This window comes from Octopus bimaculoides, chromosome 3, assembly GCF_046866305.1.
Source record: "Octopus bimaculoides isolate indiv1 chromosome 3, ASM4686630v1, whole genome shotgun sequence".
In the NCBI taxonomy this organism is placed as follows: Eukaryota; Metazoa; Mollusca; class Cephalopoda; order Octopoda; family Octopodidae; genus Octopus; species Octopus bimaculoides.
Window position 1 is genome coordinate 76,861,740 of NC_142930.1, and position 12,999 is coordinate 76,874,738.

The window sequence follows — 12,999 nt, forward strand, 5'->3', positions numbered from 1 at the left end:
CATAATTGCCTTGTTAACAATATTGTTCCACCACCATGTTATTTTCGGTCAAGAGGGGACTTTGCACCACCCACAGATCTGGTGAGTGGCCCTCAGCAGGTTGTCCCGTAGAAACGTCCAGTTGTCTTCTACATTGTGTGAACCTACATCCCCCTCTATTTCGTCAAAGACTTCGAGTAATAAGTCTCTAAATCTCTGTCCATTTGCAGGATCTTTGAGCTTCCAGACCCTTCTCCTCCAAGCTGGTCGTCTTCTGGGCAACCACTTAGCCCTGATCCTGAAGTCACTAACTACTAATCTATGTTGTGGGGTATATTCTTCGCCTGGGAAGGTTTTGGCATTTATAAGCAGCCATCTTTCCCTTTTCCTGGTGAGGATGTAGTCAATTTGGCTAGTGTGTCTGCCAGAACGGTAGGTGACTAGGTGACTGGCAGGCTTCCTGAAGTTAGTATTGCAGACCATAAGGTCATTTGCATCACAGAACTCCAGCAGCCTGGTTCCCTCCTCGTTGCGGGAACCAAAACTATAGCCTCCATGTATGCCATAGAAACCCCCTGAATGTTGTCCAACATGACCATTGAAGTCACCAGCCACAAAGAGAAGGTCCCTGTCATTCGTCGACGAGGTAGTCTGCAGGAGGGAGTCATAAAATTGGTCTTTCTGTCCGTCGGGTAGCCCGGGCTGAGGGGCATAGGCCAAGATAATGGTTGCTAACCCATGGTGAAGGACTAATCTAATCTTAAGTATTCTATCGCAAACTCTATCTACCTCGATTACCTTATCCACCCATTTCTCTACAAGAAGTATACCCACGCCCCCAACCTTGCCTGTGTTCCCTGCCCAGAAAATCTTGTATCTGTGTTCTTTGCCTGTGAGGAACCTAGCGGAACCACCTCTCCACCTTACTTCTTGGAGGCAGCAGATATTGACACATCTGTTCAATCATCTCAACAATCTCACCAGACCTACCTTTCAGAGTGCCGACGTTGAGAGTGCCAACCCTGAGGGTGTGGGAGGTATGGCCCCGTGAGACCCTGGGGCGGGAAGCAGCAGCGTCATGTACCTGAAAAGAAAGCTCACATTTTGCAGAATTCATAAACAATCAGTAGCATTCATTTCAGCCAGCATCTACTACACTATCGTATTTTGCACCAAATGATCGCTTTCTTACATAGGAGATAAACCCTAAGTGGGGGTGGGGGGAATGGCGTGGAGTCTTTAGAAGTATTCATGGGAGACAGTTAAGAACTTCCGGTACTGGTGTAGAAGATAGGGACTTCCGGTACTGGTGGTGGGAGTGGGAGGGTGGGTGCACCAAGTCCATTGCTGCAGAAGTATTTCGGTCACACGCGCTAGTTTTATAGGCCTGGCAGACGAAGCGAGGGGTCAATGCAAAGAGGGAGGAGAAGAGAGATTGAGAGTGAGGGGGATCGAGAGAGACTGATAAAAGCAGATATCGAAAGAGACAGAGTAAAGCAGAGGGGTGTTATGCCAGCACGAGGGAGAATAGAGAGATAGTTTTGGGGATTTCTGTTGCATAGACACAGTAAATATTGAATGGTATAAATAGAACTTCATAAAGTTCTCACTAAACATCATAAGCACATCATAAACTTTATACAGTTTTAGGTTGGGATGTGTTTCTGCTTCAAAAGTTTCATTATTCACAAAATGAAGACACTGTTTTATCTTATTATGGTGTTTCAAACTGATCAGCTTCTGAAAAATTGGTCTTTCAAGTAGTTCATCTTTCAACCAGTTCATTTCTTGATCTGGCATTTTCACTATACTCCCAAGCATTTCCAAGGTGAAAAAACACACAAATTTCTGCCTTTGTTACAGGGTGCCACATATAATCTCTTTTTCCAGTTCAGCAAAACGGTTAGTTTCGTCCATAACTCAATCAATAGTTCTGTTGTCACAAAAAACACTAAAAAAATCCATAGGAGTCATATCAGCTGTGTCTTGATCAATTGATATTCTAGAAGACAAGTTAACTCATCTTTGCTGGGTAAGGAGTTAAATATATTTTGTAAGTTATAATTCATAATTTCTGATCATTCATCAATCTTAATTATCAATTACTGAAACAATCATAATAGATATGAAATAAATGAAATACGGCCTGCTTCTTGTTATCCTCTCACACTATGTGTGTGTATGTGTATTTGTATACAGTTAATATTTTACAGATTTAATGGTGCAAAGAAACTCTGCTTTCTCTAATTCAATAGCTCTTTTGAAACTGTTTGCTTTGAATTTTTAAATATATTTAAGTATTTATAAAATATTTTTCAGTGTTTCAAACATTTTGGAACAAATTTCATTTATAACAGTTTAAATTATTATACATACATGTGTATCTTAAAGTATGTAAGATTTTTATGTCCAAGCATATACATATATATTTGTTAAGTGTTTGCACGTTTAATGACAGGTTTGCAAATAGATCACTGATGAGTTACATTTTTTATGCATATTGAATTTACTATAATTTTTTATCGTTGATTTAATTAGGTATCTATATTCTGCATATTATTTCAATTAGTCATTTAATTATATATTTATTATACTAGTAAGTGTGTATGTATATTTTCTAGGTATGTATGTGTTCACATAACTTGAAGTGACATAGTTCAATTATTCTATCTGCCTTTTATTGTGCTATGACTAATTTTGTGGCGAAATTATTTTAAATATTATTAATCGAATTTATTCCAAAATATTTGGGTCACAAACAAGTATTCTGAAATACTTCAACTGTGTTTACAGATTCAAAGAATTCAGTTTCAGAAGACCTATTGTGTTAATGAAAGTGGAGTTTCTTTGCTAAAAATACAACTATTTGTTTTGCAATTATCTTTAACCTGTATTGAGTCCTCTTTAGATTTCTGGTCTCATTGATTTTTGATTAAAAGATGTTCATTATATATGTGTGTGTGTGTATCATCAAAGTCATCTTCATCCTCATCATTTTAATGTTTACTTTACTATGCTTGCATAGGTTAGATAGAAATTTATTGAGGCTTATTTTCTAGTCAGATGCCCTTCCTGTCACCAACCCTTAACTGTTTCCAAATGAGGAATTGTTTCCCTATGGCTAGACAGACATTTTTCACAGAAGTCTGAAAGCAAAGGACAGTGCTGCTCATCAATAACTATTACATGATGTCAAGTCAAGAAGACTCAAATAGTCATGCGCGTGCGCGCACACACACACACATGGTGGGCTTTTTTCAGTTTTCATTTTCCATATCCTCTCACAAGTCTTTTTTTCAACTTGTGTCTAAAGTAGAAGACATTTGCTGAAGGTACCATGCAATAGAAAATGAACTGCCCCACCCCACAACCTGAAAGTAATACAAAAGGAAGCATAACTTTTTTTATCGTTGCACAATTTAACTGTGGATCTGAGACTTGCGTTCAACAGTGGCTCACATACATTGCTTGTGATATGGAATATATCAAGTAGTACTTTTTTGAATAAAGGAAGAGTACATGTGCAGTTTAAAATGACCTTTGTCAGTTAATAAAAAATGTTACTCTCGCTTTTACATTACCTTCAGTAGAAATTTCATATACGTGTGTATGTGTGTAGAAGTGAGTAAACAAAAGAAAGTAGTACTGAATACACTTGGTTGGAGTGAAATGTATTTAATAATAATTTGACTCAGCTCCACAAGACTTAAAGACGGGTGCTTAGGACGTATCTATCTCATCAGATGTTTGAAAGTAGAGTTTGCATTCATGAAAGTTCAAGTCATGAAACATATACATAGATTATAAATTTCCATGAGAAGATGTATCAAAATGTTTTAAGACAAACAATTACCTGTAACTTAGAAACCCAATACTGAAATTATGTGATTAATGTAAAATGCTTCTCTACTTTCTAGTTAACCATTTTTAAAAATCCATTGAGTAATATAACATTTAATATTGAAAAGGATTTATTCAAATAACTGTTGTGTACACACATATTAACAAAGAGAATGGAATTTATATATACATGTATAATATATATCCATCCTGTCACTTTTAGGTAGATGATGAAGTTTTAAGCCGGGAAACATGGATGGTGGAGCTGCCTCCAGAGATAGGCCCTGGTCTTGGCCTTGTTGCAAGAACATTTAGGCAATCAAAAAGTATATGCGAGTCTAAGGACAGATCTCTGTGGACTGATACTCCTATTGACCAAGCCAAGAAGCAAAAGGTATTTCACTATTTTCATTATATTAAGCAAAATACTTATAATACAGTTAATTCATTCAGCTTTAATTATTATTTTCAGCCTTTGGATTCAGTTGTGCAATATTTTTTACAATAAAATCTGACTATATATTTCGTTTAGCTCTAGTTAGGCTTTGTACTAATTGAATCACCTTATTTCGCTGCTTAGTTTAACTTCCTTTGTTGACCTACTAACCTCATTAAATTGTACTGCTCATATGACTATCTGGTTGATGACAAATATCTCAAATTTGCCATGTTTCAACCACAGGAATGGTATATATATCTGTTTTCTTTTTATAATGCATTTGACTTCTTGTATAGTCTTGCTTCCAAACTCAGGCTTATTGGGCATGGTATCATTTTCAAATCCATCTATTGTTGCAGGAGCCAGCCTGTGCTTGTAGAATGCAGCCGCACTTGTTACAGAATTCAGTTGCTTTTGCTGTAGAAGCCAACTGCACTCATACAATCTAACTAGAGTTATTCCAAATGTGGAAACAACCCAAATGGAGTCATCCATACCAAATGTTACAAATCTCATCAATATCGTTCTCAGTTGCTCCATACAATGCTCAAAATTCTGCAGCAAAAAAGATAAATCAACTCCTCACAGACTTATGCCTGATTTTCCTTAAAATGTTTTGATATAGAAATTTCTCAAAAGATATCTCTCTAGAAGCATTACAATTAAAAATATTTTACTACAATTATTATTATTGTTGTTATTTACTTTTAATCTGCATGTTTGTTACAATCACTTGCCAAGACACACCCAGTGCCCTAGGGTGAGTGAAAAATAAGCAATGTTACAGTTTGACTGAAAGCTTAGGGAGGGGAACTGGCAGGAGCAGTAGCGAAATATCTTCATGTAATGCAACACAGATATTTAAATTGATCGGGTTTTTTAAGGATGTGGGCAGTACTTAGCACAATCTTTTGGATTTCTCTCAGACATGGGATGTTGTCTAGATGTTTCTGACATCCCTTTTTTATCATACCTAGGACACCTATAATAACAGGAACAGTTCTTGCTTTAAGATGCCACATTTTTTTTATTTACAGATATATTTTTATCAATGAGAACACTCACATCTATTAGTCTACAATTATTTTCTTCCCTGTCTTTTATAATTATATCTGATCAATTAGCCTGGATCGCTCTGTTGGTGTTGACTAGAAAATCCCAGAGGATAGTGACATTTTTACCTTCAGGATCATGTTCATACCAGTAAGCAGAAATGCCTATTTTGTAGTTTTTACATGTTTTCCAATGTAAATACTGTTCTACCCTATCATATTATTATTATTATTATTATTGATGATGATAATAATAATTAATTAAACCAACAATATTTTGAAATGTATTTGGCCAGGCATGTATAAAACATTTGGTATATTCAAAAGAAAGCTGGACACAATGCTTTATAGTGTCTGGTCTAGTACTTCATAGTTTTTATTGATATTTTATGTATAATTTCCAGGAAGGTCATGAAAAACATGGTGGGAAGAGAAGTTCCACAGAAACTGACCAGTTCATAAGTGAAAGAGATCAACGGTGCTCGAAAATTGTTGATGAATACAATGTAAAAGTGTTACTATTATTTTTTCTTGAGATGTAATTGTTTTAGCGTGTATTATTGATCTTGTTGTTTAACTTTATTGTTTCTGTTGCCTTTATTCTTTAATATAATCTTTGCACACTGAAAAATATTTTTTTATAAACTATCAAAAGAACATCTGTGTGACTGATGTAAGTTGGTATAAATTCTTAGTAGCTGAGTTTGTGATGCAGATTTAGTCGATCCACTTATTTAGAATTTCCAGTCAGGTAAAAGAATCTGACAAGCGGACAAGCAGATTTGCCTTTGATATATAAACAACGGCATCAAGATACACTTCACAAATTAAGAAATATGTATGACACACATAATGAAGCCCTCAGAGTTACAGCAAATGCCTCTCTCTTTTGAAGATTCCTTGTGGTGACCTCACTTGTGTAATATTGCTAAAACTCCATCCTAAACATTAAGCTTCCTCTTCAGGGCAAGAAACTATTTTTGCCCTAATTGGTTGCTTATTCATTACAAAACTTAAATGTAACCCACATTAGAGTACTACTCTATCCTATATTACATTCACAGAAGACCAGCTGGCTATTTAGCAAAGTCTTGTTCACAGATGTCACTACTAGTTTCAGTTTACCAACTATGTTCAGAGTGTATTGGGTATCAGTGTATATTGTATAACTAACACTGAGTAATGTTTAAATTGAAAAATAAGTTGTGGCATGTTAAGTTCGTACAAATACAGCTAAATTAACCTTTGATATATGTAGTTTTAAAGCAATGTTTACAGTTAATGCTGTTCAAACTTCCATCAAAAATTGAATCCTCACCTAATATTGTAAGAAAAATATTTCTCTATTCAAAACTGTCATTAGTTAACCGTAATATTTGCAATGTTTTTTCCTTTTTTCATCCATTTCCACTTTAGAAAAACAGAAGATCTGAATCTCTTCTCAACATGCATACAAAACAAAGGAAAAGTGCCAAGGTAAAGTACTCAAGTCTAACTTTGTCAATGTACTGCAATTGTGAGGTTAGGCAATGAACTAGTAACAGTAAACTCAATAAATAACATTGGTATGTTAGTACAGGTTTAAGATTGATTTTTAATGTAACAAAGACCACAATGTCCTTGGAATGTATTTTGATTTAGTTTTATTTCATAACCACTAAGATGCTTAAAATATCAGGTGGAATAGGAGATGACCTTGTCATCTGTGTAGTTAAGTTGTACAGGAAAACATCATGCCCAACAACTGGTGTAACAGCATTACAGTCAACTGTTGCAAGGTTAAAGGTGATTCCTTAGACAAAAGTAATTACAGGAGTATCAAATTACTGGACCAGGCCATGGAAGTTACAGAAAGAGTTACAGCTCAATTAATTAGGAAGAGAGTTAGCCTAGATGATATACAGTTCAGTTTTGTACCAGCACTTCTGATGCTCTCTTTCTTCCAAGACTATTGCAGGATCCAAAAGTAAACTGCTGTACTTGGCATTTATTGACCCGAAGAAAGACTTTGACAGGCTACCTTGCTCCCTGATCTAATAGATGCTGTAGAACCTAGAGATAGATTAAATGGCTTGTAAGAGCCATCCAAACTGTGTACAGGTCTGCTGTCAATAAAGTAAGAGTTAGCAATGAATACAACAAATTTAGTGTGCTGGTAGGAGTTCACCAGGGATAAGTTCTCAGTCCTTTGGTATTTATCGTCATCCTCAAGGTCATAATAGTGGCTTTTATGACTGGTTGCCTATGGAAACTACTCTGTGCTGATGAACTTGTTCTTCTGGTTGAGTCTGTAGCAGAATTAGAAAAGAAATCCCAGACATGGAAGTAAAACCAGGAATTAAAGAACCTTAGAGTTAATTTAGCAAGACCAAAATTTGGTAAGCAGGGAAACTGACAGGCTGCTGATCTCTTCGGGAAAATGGCCCTGCTTGATATATAAAAAAAGTGTATGTAAAGATTTTGTATGGTGTACACTGTGCAAACTGTAAACACATAAGAGGTTCTGTGAAATAACAAGAAGGTTAAGAGAAAGTAGATGTTGTGTGTGACAGATATGCAGGAACAATAAGCAATAAGAACATACAGGAAACAGATCTTCTCTAATGTGCAGGAGGATGCTTAGAGATAGTAGATAGTTTCTTTTACCCAAGTGACCTAATTAACAGTTGGGGTGGATGCTCTTAAAATATAGTTGCTAGAATAAGAACTAGCTGGAAAAAGTTCAGAGAGCTATTGCTCTATTGGTAACAAAAGGTCTCTCTTTCAGTGAAAGGCAACTTGCATAATGCTTGTGTACTAACAATAGTGCTAGATGGTAGTGATATGTGTACCATGAATGCAGAGAACACGTGAAGGTCAGAAAGAAATGAAATTAGTGTGCTCCACTAGATGTGCTATATCAGTTTGCATGTATGACCCAGCACATATGTATTGTAAGAAAAATTTGGTATAAAAAGCATCAGATGTAGTGTATAAAAGAGATCATGCTGGTATGGTCATGTGATACAGGTGGATGAGAACAGCTGTATAAAGAAGTCTTGGTCACTAAATGTGAATGGAACCTATGGGAGAAGGAGACCCAAGAGGATGTGAGACAAAGTAGTGAAGAATAACCTCAGGACATTGAACCTTATGGAAGTGATAACAAAAGACTAAGATTATTGGCGATTCACTGTTCTCAAGAAGACATTTATGCCTATTCCACTGCACCCAATCTGTTCGTGTTAACTTCCACATTTTCTACCACCCATCCCTCCATCACTCTTCTGACTATACCACTATTCATTCAGCTGATGTAATTTTATAAGAGCAGAACTGCACATATTTTCTCCACCCACCTTTTGTGCTACTAATCACTCTCCTTGAAACCACTTCCATTTGTCACCCATATTCTCAGTATTATCTCTTACCTCTTTATTTTCTACTGAACTTTCATTTTCCCTTTCACCCCCTCATATCTGCCAATGACAGCCCCCACCACTTTGCCTCAAACTGAATCTTCACTTAATATTGTCAGAAAAATCTTCACTATTCAAAGCTATCATTCATTAATACCTTTTACTTGTTCTAGTCATTGGACTGGCTATGCTGGGGCATTGGTTTGAAGGGTTTAGTCAAACAAATCAACCCTAGTACTTATTTTTTTAATCTGGTATTTATTCTATCAATCTCTTTCACCAAACTGCTAAGTTACAGGTACATACACAAACCAACACCAGCTGTCATACAATGGTAAGGACAAACACACACACATACATATATTTGAGTAATTATGGCAGCATCAAATTGCTGAACCAGGAGATGAAAGTTGTGGAGAGAGTTACTGCCTAATTAATGAAAAACAAAATTAGGCTAGATGAAATGCAGTTCAGCTTTGTCCCAAGGAGAAGCACCATGGATGCTATTTTCATAGTCAGACAACTGCAAGAGAAGTATTTAGCTAAGAACATGCCGTTGACATTTGTTGCTCAAGAGAAACCCTTCTTGATCAAGAAAACCTCTCTGTGATATGGTGGTCTCTAAGGAAACTAGGGATAGACAAATTGCTTGTGAAAGCAGTACAGGCAATGTACAGGGGTGCTGTTCATAAGGTAAGAGTTGACCATGAGTACAGTGATGAAATTAGTGTACAGGTATGTGTTCACCAAAGGTCGGTCATCAGCTCTCTCATATTTATCATTGTCCTCCAGAATCTGTTACAGGATTAGTAAAGAAATTCCAGGTGTGAAAACAGAACCTGGAATCAAATGGTCTTAAAGTAAGTATCAATATAGGACACCATACAAAAGAGACAAGCACAGTTTGAACATGCAAAACACACTTTTTGCTTCATTATTTTCATGTCAAAATAAACATTTTCCATGAAAATTTATATATCATTTAAAAGTTCTGGATATGAACTTTCTTATTATTATCATCATTTAACATCTGTTGTTCATGCTGGCATGGGTTGGTTAGTTTGACCAGGGCTGGTAAGCTGAGGGACTGCACCAGAACCCAGTCTGATTTGGTATGGTTTCTACAGTTGGATGCCCTTCCTAACACCAACCACTCCAAGAGTGTAATGGATGCTTTTATGTGCCACTGGTTTCACTTGGTTTGACGGGTCTTCTCAAGTACAACATATTGCCAAAGGTCACTAATCATTGCCTCTGTGAGGCTCAACATTCGAAGATCATGCTTCGTCACCTCATCTCATGTCTTCCTGAGTCTACCTCTACCACAGATTACCTCCAGAGTTAGAGATCAGCACTTCTTTACACAGCTATCATTGTCTATATGTTTCATATGCCCATACCAGCACAGTTGTCTCTCTTGCACACTACATCTGATGCCTCTTATGCCTAACTTCTCTCTGAAGAGAAAAGTTGAGCTTAATAGGCATCATATGGTTTTAATTAAAATACAATAGTTATATATCATGTCAGGGTACATCTTATGGAGTTTCTACCTACACCTTTTCTACAGATTGAGCAGGGCCATCTCTCTGAAGGGATTTGTGATTTGTCTGCCTTCCTACTTACTAAGACTTTGGTTTTTGCTAGGTTAATTCTAAGGCCCTTTGATTCTAGACCTTGCTTCCATACCTGGAACTTCTACTCTAGTTCAAGTAGTGATTCAACTATAAGAGCAAGGTCATCAACATAGAGGCAGCCTGTCTTGAATTCTTCTGTTATTGCCTGGAGAACTATGATGAACAAGAGGGGGCTGAGCACCAGTCCTTGGTGAACTATGGTGATGCTCCATCAGTCATTGGGTATGACTCCTTTGTGAACCACTTGATTTACAGTATGGGTGACTAGACCATAAACTACACTGCCAGATATTTTAAGCATCTCAGCAGAGATTCCTGATGGGCTGGGGGCTTTTCCCGTCTTCATATCCTGGAACAGTTGATTCGGGTAGCTACTTCTTCAGTTGGGTCAACATTTGGCAGACTCTCCTCCTCCCACTCATTCTCTACATTCAGCAGTCTTTCATAATGGCATTTCCTGATATAAATAATAATAATGATAATGATAATGATAATAATAATAATAATCATACTATGATTACAGTAACAGAGGTTAACCCCAGAAGATTGAAGCTTGAAGGCCCAAATGTGAGAATGAGGAATGTAGTTTATCAATGTAAGGTAAAGACTCAGACAGATGTTAGCCTATACGTGGGGTGTTCTTTGGGACAAATCTGTGGAAGAATAGGGAGTACTAGTCTTAGTAAATTCATTTGGGAACTGAAGGAACAAAAAAAGCAATATTCGTTAGAATGGTCAATTATTGGGAAATCTTTCCCTTATGACAAAGGTAAGAGATATTGCTCACTGTGTAATCTAGAATTATATTTTATATTATTCTCTAAGGGTAAGTTAATAAATAAACTAACATACAATGCTTACAGATGTGGCCATTATCTTAGACATACATTTTACTGGTTTAAATAAATTATAAATTTCAGTATGATCGGGTATTATAGTATAATATTAGGTTTAAAGGCAGGGTATATTAATGTATAATTTACCAATAACAATAATATTAAAATTGTATTTGTATATTTGCTAAAGTTTCTAGAGATAATATAATATAGATTTCCATCGGTTTAGAATTTATTACCAGGAATCAATAATTTGTAATACTTGAATGTTTATAATTAATAATATTATGAGGGTTTTCTCCCTTAGACGGACCTTTATTTAAGGAGGAATTTATTGAACCCTTTCGTTACTAACCCAGCCGTAGCTGGCCGAAAAATTTTTTGGCTCATAAGACGTAGCCGGCCGAGAGTAGCCATTGTTATTTAAATGTATATTTGGACCCAAATCTCGTTAGTACAGTCATTAAAACATGTGATTTCACTTTGCAAACAGTTGAGTTATTGTATCCAACATTGTTTGGCGTGATATTTGAACTCAGTGAATTTTGGAAGATTTTTTTTCCACATTTTTTGCGGCGTTAATTTTTTTCAACTTTGAAGATGGAGAGGAATTTCATGCTATCAAGCAGTGATTCCAAATTTAAAGGTTTTTCAACAGAAGATATGGAGATATCGAAGAAAATAATGAATCGGATATTTCTGTATCCGAAACTGAAAGCAGCGACAGCGAGGATGATTTTACACCAGAATCTAGTAAAGATTTAAAAAATATTTTCATTAACAATTTTTCTGAGGAGACAGGGTCTACCCATTGTCTTTCTCAGGAAGCGAAACCTTTAGACTTCTTTTTCTTATTTTTTCCAGCATGCTTGTTTGAAATGATTACTGCGGAAACAAACCGTTACGCAGAATGTAAACAAGCCTTTAAAAAAAGATAGCTTGTGGTTTCCTGCAACCGTAGATGAAATGCAGGCATTTTTTGCCATAAATATTATTATGGGTATTAGACAGTTACCCAGAATAACAAATTACTGGAGCAATCAGGAACCTTTTGGCGATGAATATGTTTCCAGTATTATGACGCAAGTACGATTCCTGAAGCTGAACCAATATTTACATGTGAGAGACACTAGCAGTACCCCAGTACGTGGAGAACTTTGAGACAAAAGTTATGCAATAGAATTGATTAAGAACCCTTTCTTCAATTATGTTCCAAATATCACATTAATATGTTGATAAATAAAAAAGTTACAGGTGTTTAATGAGACTAATCTAAATTCATGATTATTTTAGAATTTAATTGAAACTCATGAGGGGTGTATTTTGGTCAGAAATATAGTAACAAAAGGGTTAAGGAGGAATTTGAATATGAACAAGACTTAGAGATTATATTTTTGGTGTTTACTTTTTACATTTTACTCTGAGGATGTGTAAGGTAATTTACTTATTTATCTGGAATTGACAGTTAAATATAACCTTATACAGAAATGTTGACATAGGTAATAAACTTCAATAATAATGGATATTAGTGTCAAAACTCTCATTTAAATTTTTATATATATATATATATATATATATATTTTTTTCATTTTTTTCATTTTATCTAGTTTCAGCTCATGAGCTGTGGCCATGCTGGGGCACAGCCATTTGGTGTTGCTACACAATTTTACTTCACGAATTTCACTTCAGTAATTGACATTTGGTGCATAAGAGAGTTTGATGCAACTGCTCTCATCTGCACCTCCTGCCGTGAAGTTGGTTCATTTGGGACACCTGATAGGAAGAGGTCCAGCCTCATCTTGAAGACACCTACATCCA

General features: G+C 35.9%; 2 protein-coding genes across 3 annotated transcripts in view; one reads left to right on the plus strand and one right to left on the minus strand.

Moving 5' to 3' along the window:
• Positions 1–12,999, minus strand: part of LOC106871622 (protein scribble homolog) — a 772,291-nt gene that overhangs the window by 620,742 nt on the left and 138,550 nt on the right. The gene's annotated exons all lie outside the window — the stretch shown is intronic.
• Positions 4,018–12,999, plus strand: part of LOC128247318 (GPALPP motifs-containing protein 1-like) — a 46,926-nt gene continuing 37,944 nt past the window's right edge. Inside the window, exons 1-3 of the mRNA XM_052966321.2 lie at positions 4,018–4,213; positions 5,715–5,816; positions 6,727–6,786. Of these exons, the coding sequence (XP_052822281.1) occupies positions 4,076–4,213; positions 5,715–5,816; positions 6,727–6,786 (300 nt within the window). The 5' untranslated portion in view covers positions 4,018–4,075. The remainder of the gene's footprint in view (positions 4,214–5,714; positions 5,817–6,726; positions 6,787–12,999) is intronic.